Source organism: Periplaneta americana, chromosome 2 (assembly GCF_040183065.1).
Source record: "Periplaneta americana isolate PAMFEO1 chromosome 2, P.americana_PAMFEO1_priV1, whole genome shotgun sequence".
Lineage (NCBI taxonomy): Eukaryota > Metazoa > Arthropoda > Insecta > Blattodea > Blattidae > Periplaneta > Periplaneta americana.
In genome coordinates this window covers 115,973,384-115,994,357 of record NC_091118.1, presented here as the reverse complement: position 1 = coordinate 115,994,357, position 20,974 = coordinate 115,973,384, and the positions used below count along the sequence as shown (strand labels likewise).

At 37.9% G+C, this 20,974-nt stretch overlaps 1 protein-coding gene across 6 annotated transcripts in view; it reads left to right on the top strand.

The window, feature by feature from the left end:
• LOC138694529 (beta-1,3-galactosyltransferase 5-like) overlaps positions 1-20,185 on the top strand; it is a 270,652-nt gene extending 250,467 nt beyond the window's left edge. For all 6 annotated transcript variants that reach the window (XM_069818345.1, XM_069818344.1, XM_069818343.1 and 3 more), the window contains one exon: positions 1,092-20,185. In XM_069818345.1, the coding sequence (XP_069674446.1) occupies positions 1,121-2,176 (1,056 nt within the window). In that variant the 5' untranslated portion in view covers positions 1,092-1,120 and the 3' untranslated portion in view covers positions 2,177-20,185. The remainder of the gene's footprint in view (positions 1-1,091) is intronic.
• The last annotated feature ends 789 nt before the right edge of the window (positions 20,186-20,974 follow it).

Genomic DNA, 20,974 nt, shown 5'->3' with positions numbered 1-20,974 from the left:
ATTTTACCTTTCAAAGATTTTATAAGGATATTCACGAATATTATAATATTAATAAATATACATAACATAATAATAATAATAAATATACATAACATAATAATAATAATAATAATAATAATATCAGTACATAAAATTTAAAATACCGATAATGTAAATAAGTAAATAATTTTAATAATAACACCTCTTGACAAAATCCTGCGTATTGCACTGATCCTCGAAATTTTCTTTGTTTTTCGCTAGCAGACAGACTATCGCTATACAGTTCAAGGAATTGTATCGAAACTTAGGGAAATGGGAAGACACTAGAAGGAGGAATATTTATGTTTTTAAGGCGGGAAAACGTTTATTATTTACTCAATATAAGTTATGAGGTTTTACTTCGTCCAATAATTACTGAAATTTTAAAATAGCATAAATAGATGATATTTCGTAACACGTGGAACTTATTTCATCGGTGGAAGGATTCACAAAGCAATGCAGAAATTCCTATAAATATAATATTTTCCTCTTTGAGCTTGATTCCAATCTATAGTCATGTTTGCACGACAGTAATTTGAAGATGGTAACCGTTAGTGGAAGTGCTCAAAATAACCACCTTCAGCATGAATACAAGCCTGCAGTGATGTCGTAAACTGTCGTATTCTTGAAATAATGTCAAGTGTTCGTCGGAGAAATTTGAAGCTGCCTGGCATACGCTGACGAAGTATTGTAATGTTGGGAATGGATACAGAATTAGGTAAATGAATTGTTTTCAAGTGGCCCCACAAATAAAAGTCCAATGGAGTTACGCCTGGAGATCGCTCATGCTAGCCATAACATACCTGGAAAAGAGGTCGAGAGATAATACGTATGTACAGTTCAGTTGGCTTTAACTCGGACACATGGAACAAATGTGTTTATAAACTTTTTTTCCTTGTTTTTGTCTCTCCTATGCACTGATGAAGTGGGTTCCACTTGTTAACTAAAACACTCCGTAGATTTAAAATGGATGCAATAGTGTGATTTTATCCCGATCGAGTAATCTGACCGTTTGATAAGCGGATGTACAGTATGTATAGGCGAGGCAGTAACGGCAGTTGGTTGCGTTGCAGGTGCGCCATGACGCGCTGGTAGCGGAGCCATGCTGGAGAAGCGGCGCTACGGCGCGGCGCTGCCCGCGTCCCCGCTGCTGGCCGCGGCGCTCACGGCCGCCGTGTGCCTGTCGCTGTGGCGCCTGTCTAGCTGCCCCGGGCCGCGCGGCGCGCGCCTGGTGGCGCCCAGCTACCTGCTGCTGCTGCCGGGCAACGCGTCGTCGCTGCCGCCGCCCTACCCCATGCACAAGCTGGCGCCCGACGACCTCACCACGCTCATCGACGTCAAGGACTTCTCCTTCCAGCTCAACAACTTCCCCTGCAACGCCTCGGAGGGGCCGCCGCTGCTGCTGGTGCTGGTGCACTCCGCGCCGGGCAACGCGGACAAGCGGCGGGCCATCCGCGAGACTTGGGGCCGCGGCGCGCTCCGCGTGCTGTTCCTGCTGGGCGCCGTGCAGTCTGCGCAGGCGCAGCGCGCGCTCGAGGAGGAGAACCGCCTGCACCGCGACCTGGTGCAGGGCCGCTTCGTGGACTCGTACCGCAACATGACGTACAAGCACGTGATGGCGCTCAAGTGGACGGCCTACTTCTGCCCCGGCGCCCGCTACCTGCTCAAGACGGACGACGACGTGTTCGTGAACTCGCCCGCGCTTCTGGAATTCCTGTCGCAGGAGCTGTCGCCCTGGGGCGCGCGCCGTCTCATCCTGTGCGAGCCCTACTCCTTCGCCTACGTGAAGCGCTCGTTCCGCTCCAAGTGGCGCGTGTCGCCGCTCGAGTACCCCGGACGCACGTACCCCGCCTACTGCTCGGGCTGGGCCGTGCTCTACTCGCCCGACGTCGTGTTCCTGCTGTACCGCGAGGCGCAGCGCGCCGAGTACTTCTGGATCGACGACGTGCACGTGACGGGCACGCTGGCCGCGCGCGCCAACCTCACGCAGACGCCGCTGGGGTCGCTGGTGCTGTCGCCGGCGCAGCTCGACGCTCTCAGCGAAGGCTCCGAGGTGGGCACTTTCCTCTTCGGCTCGCCCAACCTCTCGCTGGACGAGATCCAGCGGCTCTGGCGGCTAGTGCAGGAGCGACGGCGGACGTCGGTGTCGGCGTCCTGACCGCGCGCGCAGTGAACGCACCCAAGTGCCTTGTGACGAAGGAAGGCTAGTGAATCCCCGACGCTTAGTAGCAGTACTTACAGAAATCGCATATAATTTGTGACCTTTTTACGGGTTTGTGGCAAGCCAAGTTTATTTATAAATGAAATAAATATCTATTCTGATTGTCTACAGCATGATAAATAAATAAATAAATATATATATATTAAAATGAACATCGTGATATATAAAATATAGTAAGTATTTTCGTAAAGAGTGGATTCCAGACGAACTCGCAATGTGCTACTATCGTATCTAATTTATTTGACTTTTGAAAGAAGAACAATATTTTTGGAGTGAATGCCGTGTGTTCCCGTTAGATTTGAGACGGCTCGTCGCAGTAGCAGGTAGTGCATGTCTCCGATATATGATAACTGGGTCCAATCACATTGTTGCTGCATGCCTAGCTCACACAGGCGCTCATCGTGTTCGATAAGCAGGGCAACCCCGTTCGTGCGTGCGTGTGCCATCGTTCGATATGAGGCAAGAAACATGCAATTTTCTTATGACGTACACGGCAATCCCGCAGTGGATTTGAGTTGTCTTTTTTTCCCAAATCATTTCTACTTTTAGACACACATTAAATTATAGTCATGTGCTTTATACCGCTTTATGGAACATTTAAGCCGCGAACAATTTTTAAAACAAATTTTCCTTGATAACTCCTATTAATTTACTTTGGTTTAAGAGGACATACAGTGCAAACTTGACATGCCAGTTACAAGAACAGCAGTTACTAAATGAGTACTTCAATTTTTGCCTCACATTTTGTAGTGTATCCATAAGTTTGACGCACATTTCAAACTCTAGAGTCTCTACAAACACGACTATGCCACACAGTCAACACTTAAAAAAAAATTACTTTCATAGGTTTATAATACGCAGCGTTAACATGAATAGGGCATTAAAGAGTTGAAGGTAGTGGTTATTAGGCTGTCAGTATGAAGCACTGAATTTAATAAATTACTAAGACTATCGTTACGAAGAATAGAAGATAAATAGACCTATGAGTTTAAAATAATATTTTGTAGGACTACGGAGAGTAATAGGCCTATAGGAATGTCAATTCGGAGAGTTAAAAATATAATTAATAGGGGTCTAGTACTGGCAGTATGGACAGTTAAAAGTAATAATTAATAGGTCTGTTTATAGAAAAGGTGAAAAATAAAATTAACGGAACTGTCGATACGGAGAGTTAAAAATTAGAGTAATAGGACTGTTGGTACGGAAAGTTATAAGTAACAATACGACTGTCGATACGGATATTTGAAAATAAAAATAATAGTGCTGACGCCACGGAAAGTTAAATATAAAAATAATAGTGCTAGCGATAACAGTAAAAAGTAACAATTAATAGGAGTGTTAATACGAAGAGTTAAAAATAAAGTTAATAAATCTGTCGATACGGTGATTAAAAATGAAATTAATACAGCTGTCGATACGGAAAGTTAAAAATAATAATTAATACGGGTGCCGATGTTAAAGATTACAAATAAAATTAATAATACTGGCCGTACGAAGAATTAAAAGTAGAGCCTATCATTTGATAGGATTGTCGATAATGAGCGTTGGACGTAGCAATAAATATGATGTAGAAACGCAAGAGTTGAAAGTAATAAAGTAACAGAACTGTTTGTGTAGAGAATTTAATGTAACAAGTAATACGAATGTGTTTTGTAGACCTATATGGAGAACTGGAAGTAACAATTAAGCAGATTCATGCCGAAGAGTACTTAGGAAATTTTTATATTCCTGAAAATTAATCTCGCCATTTTTCAGAACAAGTTCCTGCAATTTAGGAAAATGACTCTTGTATCTATTCATCAGATCACTTTCAACATGAAGGATTAAATGTAATAATTAATGCAACTCTAGGTGAATAGAGTTAAAATTAACAGTTAATTAGCAAGGCTGTTGTACAGAGAGTTACAATAAAAGTAACAATTGATAAGACTATACTTTATCATCAATTGAAAATAATACGTTTCATTGAATGAAGTACTAAATATTAGACCATGAGAACATAGAAACATGTGAAAGATACGGTGTAAACATTGTAACAGGAATTATTATGGTAGCAGAAAGATAGTATGAAAATTTTACAAAGAAATATTTTAAGACAACTGATCAAGTGAAGAGAGAGAAGTTTCATTACGTTTCCTTCCCGACGTCCAACAAATGAGAAGTAGTGAAATGGCGGCATATCGGAGTGAAATGTTATGCTTCAACACAACACTTACATCGTTAAGGTTATGTCTTGTCAGAAATGAAGCACCTTCTCTATGCCAGACGATGTAATGATAACCCTCTTAGATTGATTACCTGGTTGGGTTCTTTTTCTTCAAGATTTTTCATACTGTAAGGTGAATACCAGGTGATTCCATGCCGAATTTTCGGACTCGTCTTGCCAAGATATAAATTCTACCGATGCTAGATAAGCGTTCATATGGCACAGCATTGTAAACTAACCGATTTATAAGACTTCAGTACATTATGTAACAGTTCTTTGGACTTAATTAGTAGTTTGATTCGCTTTCTCATGCCATCTGCGAGACTTCTGATTTTTTATTTTCATCATCATTGCGCCAGGTTTTTTTTTGTTCCTTTTCTAAAGGAATTTTATGGTCAAATCACTTTTTCTTTTTTATTTATCTTGAAAATGATTAAAATTAAGCATAAAATCAATAAAAATGTTAAATTTTGAATTTATAAAATACTTGTCATTAAATTTAAAATTATTGTAGAAAATAGAAAAATAATGTTCCGGTAATAGAAAATAATTAAAGAAAACCTCCTGAAATTACTGTATTTTCCGACTCATTAATACCGGTAGGCCTATGAGTAGTAATGAAGTGCGCTAGTAATGCCAAAACACCTTAATATATTTACATAATATGTATTACATAGATTACTGTGTTATTTCAGTGCATATGCAAACAAAATAATAATGTTTGCTGCTGCGGTGATTTGTCTGTTTTGAATACAAGAGAATGGTACCGGTTTGCAGTTAAATCAGATATAATTAGTAAAAACTAAGATTAAAACTCTGTTCAGTTTCTATCAACTGATTTCGTGGAAATAATTTTGTTGTTTATTTTTCAGTATAGGTTTTCGTAAGTTTCTATTAATATAATCCAAAGAAATCTTGCTATAAATTTTATATTATTATAGAAAAATAGGATTTGGCCGATATCGATAATTTCACGTCGCCTTGGTTTTTAAATTTAAGGAATTTATCTTGCAGAGTAACGTGTACTCAGGCAAATAAAACCAGAAGTTTCGGTATAGGCCTACACACCAGAAATCCGGGTTCAAATCCCACCAAATTCAAATGTAATTTATGATGAACATATATAGTGTGTAATGAAAATTATCTCTTGGTGATTATATTTCTCTTTCGGCCTTCCACTATTAAGCTATATTAATCGTCATCCTGTTAGATCCAGCTCCTATAGTACACTCCAGGCTGTTTAGAAAGTTTAACTCCTAGAATGAGAACCCTGGAGATAATAGTGAACAATGCCAGTACCCATCTTTGGAGAGGGGAGAAGTTCAGTTCATATCGCTTCGGGCACATTAAAATTATTACGAAAATTTTATAAATATTTACAGGTATGAAGAATAAATTTTCAGGACTTGTTTCCTGTTTCATAAATTAGACAGAGAGTTCTATTTCGCAAAGAGGGAAATGGAAAGAGCTAGTAATTCTGAATAGATCGACTGTTTTATTAATTGTGCGAGTCCGTTGATTGAAATAAATTATTGATTAACGTTTTATAAAATAGGTAAGTTGATAAGTTAAGTCGACAACTCTGGTAATTCCAGAATTTAATGAAATTGAGAAGTGTGTTTTGTACGAATATCAGAAAATGCAACGACGTACAGCCATAACCACGGGGTTGCCCTGTAGCGTGGATGTGTTGGCGTTGCGTTGTTGTGAGGCAATATCGTGTGGAAACTTTTGAAAGTTTGATATGTGCTGGAACAGTCTGTCCAATCATGATTTTTAAACCACCCTGCCTGATTTGACTTTTACAGACATTAGCGTGTGCATCTGTGCCCTGCTGTAAAATGTATCATCTGCTCCAACCTGGACCATTGTCAGTTACGGAAATAAATTGCGCAAAATGCTCTATGGCATGGTGTGCACAACGAGAGTCCACTTGTATTACAAGAGAAGTATTGTGAGCCAGTACAGTACTTAGCAATGTGTGATGTAATGAAATGTTACGTATGAATATTTAATTTGTAAACCTTTACAAAACTAATTTATTAATTAGTCTTCACACCATGAAGCACATGATGTTGGAACTATCTTCGAAATGTTTGCTTGCGTTATTATGGATGGCTTGGAAATACTCTATGGCATATCATATTGTAGTTCAGCATTGACGCCACCGATGACACGATGAAGCTTCTTGCTTCAGAGTCCACTTAAGCCTTGGTTTTTCTGAACCGACGCATGCGACGTGCGAGGTGCGAGGCCCGACTCTCACAAATCCGGACTACACGAGAGATAGTGAGTGGTTTCTATGACTGCGAGATGCGAGGTCTGCGCACTTCGCAGTCATAGAAACCACTCACAATCTTTCGTGTAGTCCGGATTTGTGCGAGTCGGGCCTCACGCGTCACATGCGTCGGTTCAGAAAAATCAAGGCTTTATGTATAGAGTAGCGCATTCTGCGGCCATTTTTGTCGGCTGGAAGATCTGTGCTGTTCTGCTGGGTGTTGTTATCTTTGTAGTTGAAAAGACTGCAATGAACTGCTGTTAACTCTTGATTACGGTATACGTTCTCTTTTATTTTATGTACAGTAACTAGCCAATGCTAACGGTAGCTCTTTTAACGCAATAAAACACTATCACCGCCATAATCATAATCATAACTATAATCATGTCGCTGTTTAGGCCTAAGGCTCCTCCTGCTTCACATTTCCCATCTTTTTCTTGGGTGTCCCCCTTCAGTGAATAAGATAATTGACAGTTTATTGCAATTTTTCCAAAATTGTTTTCCATTTATTGCACTGCATAATTTTTCAGTAGGATCTGACTGGTTCCTCGGCTGGAGCGATAGATTGCTGCCTCGAAGGACCCGGGTTCAAACTCAGGTAAAGGCGAGATTTTTCATATCCCGAACTTAATACAGTCTCTGGTGTCCACTCAGCCTCCAATGAAAGATCTTTTCTGAGGAATAAAAGATTTTCGGAGCATGGTGCTAACCACATCGCTATCTTTTAGTGCGGGGGCCAGGACAACATGGGAACTCTACATCCCTGCCTCCTATGCGTATCCGCTACCTAAAATCATTGCAGACGAGATACACTTATAAACAAGAACCAAAATGTGTGCCACCACAGTCAATCATAGTACGGTAGCTAAATCTGTGAAGGAAACGAGTTTAATAGCAATCATAATGACAGGTTTTATTATTACACATATAAAATGGTGCTGAATTTTTACTGTAGTTATTTCCTTGCCTTCTATGATAACAAAAGCAACAATGGTAAAATGATACTAATCAAGTATTACGATTAACATATCATATGTTAAATAACTCTTCCCTCTGTGTAATGAGGACTGTCTGACTGTGTGGATATTAAAGAATGGAGCGTGATACCATATTTTTTTGTTAATTTAATTAGCTTTCATTCTGCCTGAATAAAATAAATATTCATAGTTTGTATTCAAAGAGTGTGAAGCTACATTTTCGATGACGGCCTACCTAAACAGTTCATGATACTGTACAATCATTTATCTTGTCAGTACAGGACTGGTAAAAGAAAACTACAAACGGGAAGTGCAAAAGAAAAATGCAGTTACTTTTTCACAAGATATGAATCTCCAGCAATTGCACAGGGCGATCATTAGTATTCGCGAGAGAAATTGATATCGTTTTCTTCGAGGAGTTTATGAAACATGGCGGAGTACAGAGGTCTTTTTTGAGATTATTTCTTAAATACGATTAGTGTGTCATTTTTACTTGATTATTTTATCTTAGTTGATTTATTCATACACTTTTGTTTTATAATATAAATAAAACATACACTAAAATAATGAACTTACTGTAGTTTATATGCTGTACCACTGCCTTCTTTATTATTCATGAACGTTTTCTTGTCACAATCGGTATATGGTCCTCACATCTCACTAGATGATATTTACTATCTGATTTATAGGAAGACTTGCTTCTCAGATTCATACGATTCGTCTACACGTCACTTCAAACGTGTAAGTCCTATTTTCTAAAAAAATAAATAAATAAATAAATAAAAAATCTTAGTATTTATTCAGAACCTATAGGCTACAAACAACCCGAATGTTATTGTGGCAACACAACAATAATAGATACAAATCTGGCTTTCAGGTATAGCTCGCTGTAACACTTACTTGAATAATTTCAAGGGAAAAATTGTTCCGGAGCCGGACATCGAACCCGGGACCTTTGGCTGAGCGCGCCAACGCTCTACCGACTGAGTATTTGTATAATATACGTTACTGTTCGTTAACAGAATACCACAAATTTAAGTAACACAGGAAGTGTGCACTGAATGTTGGGTCTCTGACTTTATTGTCAATCCACTTGAGATATGTGGATGAAAAGGAAATAATTGAGCCGAGGTCTGGTAGAGTTCCTGGGTAGCTTAGTCGGTAGAGCGTTGGCTCGCTCAAAGGTTCCGGAACAATTTTTCCCTAGAAATTATACAATAACAGTAGTGTTTGCAATACCTTCTGTATATCGGTATGTCTTTTATGTCCCCCGGAAGTTATTGTAAGACAATATTAATTCAAGTTAATATCGATTTCGACTAGGAATACTAATGAATGCTTCTGTGGGGTGGACAACTGGACATGTCTGCAGCTATGACCGCGAACTGGCCGTTAGATAAAGGAAATCCTCCAGTGTAGCAACACTGCTCCTTTCCAGACAGTGGAAAGTCGCGATATGACCTTGCAGTTAAAGCGACTATAAATGAAACCCAAAAAAAAAAAAAAAAATACATGATGTAATAAACTAAAAGAATGGTAAAAAAATAAATATGACCACTAGTGTTATAAGTTTATAGTTTTGGAGGAGTGATGGAAGCATATTGTTAGCAAAATAATTTCTTTTGACCATTTTCTTTGCTGTAGACTTACTTAAAAATATGCCACTTTTCGAAACTTACATGTACTTTCGTCTCCAAGCCATGAAGAAGCAGCCTAGTCTTTGAGGCCGTGGATGATCGTCTAATTTTAATTATTGGATGGGTGACGTGCTGTTGCTGAAACAATTTCTTATGAGGTTTGACTTAGTATTAATTTTGTTATCTTTTACGTTATAATTTAATAAAATTTTGTAGGTTCCAGCAATGAAAATTCAAAGGAAACCTCAGTCACTGAGGATTGTAAGGCTATAAAGAACAACGAAGGTATTCCATATTTTCCTCTCTGTTTTAGACTGTTTTATTTAAGTATGATTTCATTATTTATTTCAAGTAATGTTGTGAAAGAAAAAGTTACAGATAATAATTCACACAATCAGACACAAAGTTTCTACATTTAAGCTGCTTCCTTTTCTTTGCACATCTCAGTTGTTGAAACTATGCTGTGTGTAATTGCACTGATTACAGTTGCAGTTACTAAGAAGGATGTGTTAACCTTATCACTACAAAATGCTTGATATGTAATTCAAGTCAGCTACTCAATTAATCGCAAGGCCCAATTACACAAACTAATTAATAGAAATAGTGATCCAGTAGCTTATTAGTGTCGAATATTCTCAACTAAACTTTCGCTTGATTTGGAAAATCAAATGATAAGATCATACGCCGTATTATACTTCTCAATCATAGGTTCATTTCAATAGTAGGTACTATAATGCAATATCACTCGTGTTGCTCCTTGTAGACCTGAGGCTGGATTTCTCTTAGGGCACATACATGGCTCAAGTCGTAAGAGATAATTCAACATAAAACTAACGAATGTTTGAAAGATCTCCACTGAAATAGCTATAGGTAGGCCTACATTCCAAGTTTTGTATTAGTCTCGTTAAGTTTGTGTAAGTGGACTCTTAAGCCTTGGTTTTTCTGAGCCGACGTATGCGACGTGCGTGTTACAAGGCCCGCCTCGCACAAATCCGGACTACACGAGAGATAGTGAGTGGTTTTTATGGCTGCGCTGTGCGCAGACTTCGCACCTCGCAGCCATAGAAACCACTCACTATCTCTCGTGTAGTCCGGATTTGGGCGAGGCGGGCCTCGTAACTCGCACGTCGCATGCGTCGGTTCAGAAAAACCAAGACTTTAAGGAACTCAACGGTTAGAGTACTTAGGTAGCTTTCATACAATGCAGGTAAAGTATTTCGTTAATATATTGACAGATTAATGTATAATTATGGGACTTGATACTCTTTTAGAAGATAAATAAAAATGAAGACTGTATATAGGCTATAGACTATGTTCCCACCTATGTCTTAATATAAATCATCGTAATTTTTATTGTTGCAATAAGATTTGAAATGACTGACATATTTGCATATCTTAATATCAGCATTTCTGCAATTACGTATTATGAACTAGACTGAAAATATTAGATTTTGTGTGTTTCGACTGCAACAGAGAATAATTGCACGCCTTGTTTATTCATATCGTAATCAGTGGGACAGACTTGGCCTATGTAGAACACAATGCTTATAAATTGAAATGTTGTTCTACCCTGATTTGAGCCAGAACCTGTTATATCTCTATGGAATCATTTTATTGCATCTTAAAATGATAAATTAGTATTGATTACTTTACTTTTGATTTAGTTGTTTAGTCTTTACACTTACGGAACTGGGCTGATTTAAAAATTATAAAATTGGTTAGTGTTTGTCATTATATCAAAATCTTACGTATATTTAATATTTTCGCAGTTTTGACTTGTGATTCACGCCCAAATTTTTATAAAGTTACGATCACTCCAGTGCTTCTTTATAGACCCGAAAATTGGACAGATTAAGGCTACAAAAACTAAGTTTTTGAGGTATGTGCCCTGGTACACTTTGCGAGACTACAAAAAAAAAAAAAAAAACTAGGAAATGCGCCAGGAATTAAACCGGACTAGTATTTTAAAATTTATTGGCCAGTACCGCACTGGTTAGTTGGAACACGCGAAGGAAATTTTCCTTAAAAAACTTCATAAATACAGACCTAGTGGAAGAAGACGAGCAGGACGGCCCAGAAAATATGGAGGAATCGGCTTCAGACTTAAACAGATAGACATAAATGTTATGTATGAACATCATAGTATAAAACAACAGGGCAAATTATAACTGTATTTATACGGATGCGTATTATGTTTTAATTGCCATAGACATGTCTTCCAAAAAAAGGAAGTGCTTGAATTTTAATAGAGATAATCTGTTATTTAGTAAAATTGATATGTCTGATTCTGTAGTGAATAAGGTATTGAAATTTATTGGATTTAAAATGGTGATCAGATATAAAATTTTATTATGTTGTGTGTCTTTAGGGCGCCAGTGGGAAATTTTTAAAATTTTTTATCCAACTTAGACTTATTAATGAAAAGATTTTGGAAACCACATACGGAATTTGTGATCTGTGGTGACATAAACAAGTTTCTCAGAAAGTTTCCGTGAAAATAAATTCGAAATTATATGTTGGAGACATATTTAGCTAAAGCAATTGACTGTGTAGATTACAGTATTAAAGCTTAATTGTATTGATGAAGAGACCTTGGGTTGATTTACATCTTACTTATAAAATACAAAGCGGTCTATGACATTCTCTCAGCGGCAAGCGGGCCCTGCGTCAACGCTCGTCATTCCCGGTGAACGGGGTCCGCGCGCTACAGTCTTTTTCTCTCTGTTCCTGCCTTCAAGGACACAGCACATGGTCACATTGCAACTGATAGCTGCTGTTCATTTGCCTGTGAGCTCTGTTGACGTTTCTATTGATGTACGTACGTCTTAGTTGAAGATGGAAGATTGTGACTTAATATGGGAACACCAAAGTTTAAATTGCAACAAAGGATTTATCTTATCGAGTGTTACTTGATAACGAAGAATTGTGGAACAGTGCGACGACGTTTTGTAACGCAGTTTCCTGATGTTCCGGTTCCACATAGGACGACTGTACTAAACCTCATAAGAAAGTTTAGAGAAACGTGGTCAGTTCTGAATAAACGTGAAAAGAGAAATCCAAGTGTACATACTGAGGAAAAACTCGATGAGATAGGAGGAAGGTTAGAACATTCTCCTCGAAAGTCTCTCCGCCGTCTCTCACAAGAAACGGGTGTTTGGAAAACCACAGCATTTAGAGTCACTAAAATTCTTAAATTTGATGTCTACAGAGTGACAATAAGGCATGAATTACAGCCTAAAGATAATGTGAGTCGTGTGAATTTATCTAACTGGATTTTACAAAGTGTTGCTGATGGCGTTGTGGATCCTACATTAATTATTTTCACAGATGAAGCATAGTTTCACTTACACGACCATGTTATAACGCAAAACGATACGTACTGAAGTACAGAAAATCCTCATCTCATTCATGAAACTCCTTTACATGATGGTTGGTGTATGGTGCGCTATAACTGCACATAGGATTATAAATCCTATATATTTTGACGATGAAATCATCATTGGTTACAAATACAGAACACAAATATTCAACCCAATTTTTGAGCAACTAACCGATATCGAGTGTTAGAGTTCTTATTTCCAGCAGGATTCAGCAACTGCCAATACAGCAGTCGAAACATTGAATTTTATAAGCGAAATATTCGAGTACAGGATTATTAGTAGAGGATTATGCCCTCTAGGTCTCCCGATTTGTCAGTCTACGATATTTCTTTATGGAGAAATCTAAAAAACAAAGTATACAAAGACAATCCGTGAGTTAAAGACAGTATTGTACGAGAAATCGGGTGTCATAGAGAATGTCGTAGACCGCTCTGTATTAATGATGATGATGATGATGATGATGATGATGATGATGATGATGATATAGGTGTAATAACGATTTACCATATTTGCTACTGAATCCGAAGTTCGCAGGTTGAAACCCGGTGAAGAGATGAATTTTTAAGTGATACAAAATTCTTGGTATGACTTTCTTCGAAAGGGAAAGAAAAGTAGGGGATCCTTGTCGTAGATTTACTGCACACAGAGGAACTTTGTTCCTGAATGAGATGGTTCAAGGCCACCGACCACAATTCAACTCTAGAGAAAGTACAATGGGTCCGTAATAGTGCGAGTAGATTTATGTTACCTTGCATCTGTATTCCATAAATCCGGTCAAGCTTAGGTCTGAGAAGTGAGAACCCTTTAGCGAAGTCTTCGGCGAGGGACCTGTTGGCCGTTACCTCAATAACGACACTGCGTAGATCTTAAGTTTTGCCAGTATTTTCAAATTCATATATCATTGCCCCCAGATATTTTAGTGTACAGATATTATTATTGTTATTCATTTACTTTTTCTTTTACCTTCTGACCACTTATGCCAGTTCTTCTGCTGTCGCAAATTAACACACACAATCTAATATTAAACATTTAATGAATACAACACTATCATCATCTAGTTACATTAAGTTGTACACAATTTTTTAAAGGACAGCTCATCTCTAACTTTCCTGGATTAGATTAGGTTAGGTTACTCGTAGATTAGGATAATATTAAATCGGGTTAGCTCAGACTACAGTTTTAGTTAATGCTCAGTGATCTAGGCTAACGACTAAGATTGAAGATGTTACGTGCTTACATACTGTGTATTAATGGATAAGTTGTCATATTTTTCAGTTTCGTGTCGTTTATTCTGTGTATAAAAAGTACAGGAGTTCCAATCTCGAGTGTCCCCACTTACCCCTAAACTCCATTTGAAAAAGACCAACCACGATTCCCGTTGCTCAAGGTGATCGGATCGACGCTGTACTCACCGCATGATAGGCTACCTATGGTCCGTCCCAGGTATCTGTAGAATGACTTGGCGCATGTGGGGGCGGAGTCTATCTGTGCTGGAGTGTATTGCGGGCAGCATCAGCTCGAGGCCGCTCAGGGGTAAGATACTCGTGGTAGAGAGTTCAGATAGAAATGATCCCCTCTCTGCAAGCGATTGGTAGTTTCGTTTATCCATTGCCTCGCCCCAGAGCGGTTATTGGTCCTAGTCCTCCCACATACCACTTGCGCAAAGGTTTTATTTCGTCTTTCTACTCCACAGATTCCAGGAACGGACCATAGTACGCGGGTAATCTTATTGTCAAAGTCCAATGTATCTGAGGCACTACGATCCAGCATTGCAACCTTTCGAGATATATTGCGCTAACCCTCAAGCTAGACGCATTCCCGTACCCACACCGGCTGACTACAATGAGGTTCGCTGCTTAGGGCCTACCTATATTTCGAGCAGGCAACCCCACTCGTCCCTAGGCCAGCCTTCTCCTGCATCGCCTGCCGGTGTTCGGGGAATGTTTTGCTAAATGTTATGTTTTATTTAACGACACTCGCAACTGCCGAGGTTATATCAGCGTCGCCGGTGTGCCGGAATTTTGTCCCACAGGAGTTCTTTTACATACCAGTAAATCTACTGATATGAGCCTGTCACATTTAAGAACACTTAAATGCCATCGACCTGGCCCGGGATCGAACCCGCAACCTCGGGCATATAAGGCCAGCGCTATACCAACTCGCCAATCAGGCCAACGAGAATGCCATGGAATTGTGACAAAATGGAGAAATGTTGACGGAATGATGTAGATGCCTAAAATGGGGAATCCAGAGAACCCCGAAAAAACTCCACGAGTGTCACTATGGATTTTTCTATGAAAAATCGCGAACTTGACCGGGACTCGAATGCGGACTGTCTGTTTGACAGATTGAAGGTCTGACTAGTTAACCACCGAAGGGGTATGAGGCCGAGGTATAGTTTAAAACATGAAATGCGGAGTAAAAAAGCACGTGTTTTTAGTTAGTACTTTTGCTAATTATAGATCATAATATTGTAACTGTAGATTTGAATGTGTAAGAAACTTTCTAGGGTAAATGTTCCAAGCAAGTCAATGAAAGACAGAGTTTATAATACGATTTACATTGCTGATTCAGTGTTTGACAAAGCAGACAGAAGATGGGCTGCTTTAACATAAGAGAAATTGGAGGAAATTGCATCACCATTAGAAAGAAGTCGAAGGAATTAGTGTACGTTTTCACATGGATCAGCACATATAGCAACAAAAATCACTGAAATTGCTACCGTATAGGAAAGGTTTCAGTGGTTCAAAGACTGACTATTCTCGATAGCAACGCTACAAAATTGAGTATTTTAGTTCGTTTCTGCTGTCTGTACGAATGCGATTGTAAATCCAGAAGTAATATTTTTACTGCCGAAGCATGACTACATTTATCGGGATATGTAAATCTCCGAAACAATAATTAATGGAGTTCGGAAGCACCTCATCAGTTACATGAGCGCCCATTACATGACATTCATAATGTTCTGGGACTAGTGTCCAGCAATTTATTGAAGCGATGCAAAACTTGTGTACGAGTGATGGACGTCATTTTGTACATTTGTCGTAATTTAAGGTGAATTAAACACAGTGAGAGCATTAATTACGCTTTCACGGCGATAGTGGATCTCGTGGAGATCGAAGGACTAGCAGGCCGAGAAACCGACGGCACGTGACGGGGGCGCTCGAGATTGGAAATACTGTACACGTAAATAGTTTGTACAAAACATATTAGTGAAATAACGTGCTGAATGAAGGCTGTTTGTTCCTTCAAAACATCAATTTGCATTCTCGTTCATACTTACCCTGTAGATGAAATCCCAAATAAGGGAACAACATTTTGACAATGTAAATATCGCGACTTCTAAACATCTTGTCTTCATTTTAACAGTAGTTTAAATACTGTGAAAAGGCAAGCCTAAATTGTAGGCAATGACATGTCTAAAAGCTCGACAGCACAATTTGAAATACACTGGAGCCTCAATTTTAGGCGTGGAAAATGTCTTATTTATCCTTTCCTTATAAGGCAGTAGGAGGTGAGGTATTCGTGTACAGTTGCCTCTTGGTAGTAGTCTGGTGTTTCGTATTAAGCGCAACCACGCTTAAAAGAAAAAAGAAATTCGTACTCGTTAAAAACTAAGTTTGCTGTGATAGACTAAAGCCTTGGTTCTTCTGAACCGACGTATGCGGCGTGCGAGGTGCGAGGCCCGCTTCGCACAAATCCGGACTACACGAGAGATAGTGAGTGGTTTCTATAACTGCGAGATGAGAGGTCTGCGCACCTCGCAACTAAATAAACCACTCACTATCTCTCGTGTAGTCCGGATTTGTGCGACGCGGGCCTCGCACCTCGCATGTCTGATGTGTCGGTTCAGAAAAACCAAGGCTTTAAGTAAGGTGAAAGTGTGGCAAGTTTAGCTATAGAACTGTCCATACCAAAGAGTACATTAGCGAAGTGGAAGAGGAGTATTACTGGCAGCAGTGATTTTGATACTATTTCCAGTTTAATTCTTGAAAATATAAAAACAATAAAGACGCCAACTATAAACAATGGACAGATTATGCTCTTTCTTTGCTCTCTGAAAAGGATCAGTATGTGCTGTGATGTATAAAGGAAATATATTTTATGCAATGGCAGAAGCAATAATTGACTTTATTTTAATTTATGATTATTTTTTAATTCTCTAGAATGCAGAGTTCTTCCATGAAAAAGATGCCACAAAAGTTTAAAATTTGTCCTTGTTTTAATAATCTTCCATTAATTTTTCTGATGTTTAAATTCAACCGCAATAAATTAATTTCTTTTCAAATATACCTATTTGTTACATTCTTGCGATCTAATTTACGAATTACCTCGATTATATGTCGGTAAAATTACGATATACAATGAGAATCTGAACTAGTGAACATTGTTCTTGCGGACCCTGTAAGGTGGCTGAACTCTGAGTTGATGTGCTCCAGCGAAGAATCGAACTGCCTAAAACCAAACTGCCTAAAATTGAGGCTCCACTGTACCTTAAAACAACATACAGATAGCCTATCTCCACAGTCTAGTATATACAGTCACGAAGCACAATACGTAGTAAATATGCATCCATAGATAGTTGCTAACCACTAGGATCGCTACTATCGCCTCATCACAGACAATGCGAAATAGTACCTGCACAGTCTATTGTTTCTAATACCCTCAACAACTCGAGCTTCGTGACTGTATATACTAGTCTGTGCTATCTCTAAGGAAATTATTTATTTAGTAAGGAAGTTCTATTTCAGATTACTGAAAGTATATAATCCTTAAATTGGAAGGTCTGTCTCCCATACTTTTTCTTAAACTGTGTCGGACTGTAAAGAAAACAACTAATGCAGTGTCCATACTATATTTGTGTTATATTATTTTATAATTTTGCTTAAATTTGTGTTTTCCTACCAATTTATTTTCTGTAATTTTATTAAAATTATAGCATTTATTAAAATGTTGTATAGGATACTTTGTCAATTTAAGGGTTAAACATTGTCAAATTACTTCAATTTATTATGAAAAGCATGTTCAAGCCTTACTAAATGAATTAACTTCACAATCCATTTTTGTAGTGGGTTCTGTTAAATAGTGTACTTTTACAAGAAACGCTTTCGCATTTAGACTAGTTATGATTTTTTTTTCTCAAAATGCCGTGTCTTATGTAACGGTAGGACAGAGACATAACTATGCTATTTTTATGTCTTTTGTGATATAGATTTGAGGAATGAAGCAAAGGAAGGGTAAGAATCTGTCCGCTTTTTGGTCGAGTACAAGAAATTGTAACATAAATATTGCTGACAGAACAAGCACGCGTTTTTAACTGATGTTGAACTTGTGCCAGCAGCTGTAATATCTACTGTACACATGCTGAGTTATGAATGAAGATGGGACGTGCACTGCAAGTCAGTTGTAACAAGTGAAGTACTGTAATTCGGTAATTGGTACTAATATTTTCATCACCTTGCTTTGTTCTGATTAATAAATCTGAAGAATACACAGTAATTTCTTAACACGTTGAGAAATGTCTTCATAAGAAATACTTTAAACCGTGCAGAGCATCGAGATTACTCCAATAAATTTGTCATGTCTTATGTCATATGAACTTTTGAAATACTGAAATATGAATTTAGGATGCTATAAATATAAAATTGTCTTCAGACTCTGTACTTGAGCAAAAAATGGAAATAGTTACCATTTTTATTTTTGTGTTCAATTCTTGTATGCGACATCTAGCCTAGTTCAGGGATGCAAAACTGGCGAGAGAGGAGTGGAAAGCATTGGTTCCCCGTCCACAGTCCACTGACGTTGAACGACGTCACTGTGCCCCCGTACGGAATCACATAACAAGACACTGAATACAAATCCCCTCCCCTACAGAGTCAATGACGCGGGGGTAGAAGGAAGGGATGAGTGACGCAACGCCACAATTGTCGCCCAGTTCTGCAAGCCTGGCCTAGTTGGTAGCTATCAATTAGGTATAATTTTATATTTTATCCACGTTTCACTTACTAAACTGGCTTATAAAGTGTTACCTCTCATGTTGTTTATATGATGCAAATCTGATATATCAAAACTATGGCCTTAGATATCAATGAAGTAATAATGGAATTATTTATCTGCATTGAATATGGATAATGTTGTATTCTTGCACTATGGATAAATCTTATCAATTCTATGAAGTTATTGATCTGCATTGAAGGTAGATAATTCTCTATTCTCACATTACTGACAGTTCTTATCAATTTTATGATGAAGTTATTGATCTCCAATGAACATGAATAATTCTGTATCCTCACATTACTGATAATTCTCATGAATTTTTTTATGAAGTTATTGATCCGCATTGAATGCGGATAATTTGTACTCTCATATTGCTGATGAATCTTATCAATTTTGTATGAAGTTATTGATCTTCATCGAACATGGATAATTCTGTGTCCTCACATTACTGATAGAGCTTAACAATTTTATGGTGAAGTTATTATCCGTATTGATTATGAATAATTCTGCGTTGTACATGAATTTACTGCTGCTTAAGTGAAAGTAACAATAAGAATAGTTATATATGTATGCATTTTCTTGGTTTTCTATACAAATTGGTTGCATTTTTTGGAAACTTTGAAACATTATTATTGAACTAGTGTCCTAAATGTTACACTTGTTTGAATATAAGCAAATGGAATATTGTAAGAATCAAAACGAAATGAGAGGTATGGAATCGAGAAAAATTTTGGTATGAAACTCTACGTAAAACTGCCATTACATATCTGAAACTGCAATAAAATAATACAAATTTACATAGATGTTATTGACTGATAGAGATATTTCTGCTATTATGAAACTTTAATGCAGTTCGTGTAATGCGCAGTTTTGCAGTAGAGCCTGGAATGACAGCTATGTATATGTATTTATGAGTTACAGTGCTTGATCAACATCATGTATTCATGTGTGAAGTTCAGTTATCACATCGACCACTTATTGTAAATTGTAGGATTAGGTTTATGCCTGTTGTACGAACAGTTCTGCCAACATGAGCAGCGAGTGTGAACTAGGCGTAGCTTTACTATTTCTATTTAACTTAACCTCATGTTACATAAAACTCCAGCGTTATTCAGGTTTGAAGTTGCCAACACGTTAGTCCTTTGTGTACTTAAGACAGTAGCGTAATTTATATTGGGGCTCGCCCCCTTCCCTTGGATGATCATCAACTGCATTTACTCATTGCAATGTTTTCGATGTTAACTATATACAGTCTAGTTTTGTTGTACCCAATCTATTTTTCGGTGTTTCATTAAAGGAGAATATAAGAAAAAATAAAACTGTCATAATAAATAAACGAAGTAAAATAAAGTAGAATTCTTGGTTACATTAAAATTTCAAACAAACTGTAGAACAATTGTTTAACGATACTATTTCAGTGGTTGTTACTGAAGACCAAACTGAAAGAAATAAAAGAATACCTGCATTATGACCAGTCAGTGCTCATTGTCCTTGTGCATTCCCACAGCTTGACCGTCAGCGAAGCAGACCGTAAGTATTGTATGTTGTGCTATCTTCAATTCAATGCCAATTTAAAAATACCACTCGAGTGACTACATCAGAAATATGTTTTCTTTCACCTAGGGTAGTACCATGTAACACATTTAAGCCTATTCCTAAACTAAAGCTGTTGTAGTTTTAAAATAGGAGAAGGTTGTAAATGAGCACATAATATCATCTGGAAAATCTGTGGCTTCAAGGCATAATGTGATAATTTCTTGCAATTTCTCAGGAGCGAGTAGCCTATTTAAAGTTTGAAGGGCTGTGTAAAATTATAGTAATATTGTTTCATAATAACGGGTTAGAGAGAAAAATAATACAGATATGCATGTCATCTTTTGCCAGAATAAAGATATGATCAGGATGCACAACATATCGCAAAATTTAATTTTCGTCAAAAATTGACATCACCTTTTGCCTTGAAGCACAGAATTGTTTGGGTTTCGTGAATTTATATATATGGTATGCACAATCCAAAAAACTCAAAACAATATCACCTTCAACTCAAAGTTACCTTTCTTAAAATTGAACAAAATGTTGCGTAGCTCATGTTGCAAAAAATGAGATACGCACGGCCATTAAGTCTGCCAGGTAAGAAATGAGATTGCAAATGTATTTTCTTCTTCCATACATTACATCATTCCAAACTTCTATTCAGTTGTTTCTTATTTTAATTCTGAAAGTTCTGATATTCATCTCAATTTTAAATTGCACTATTTAT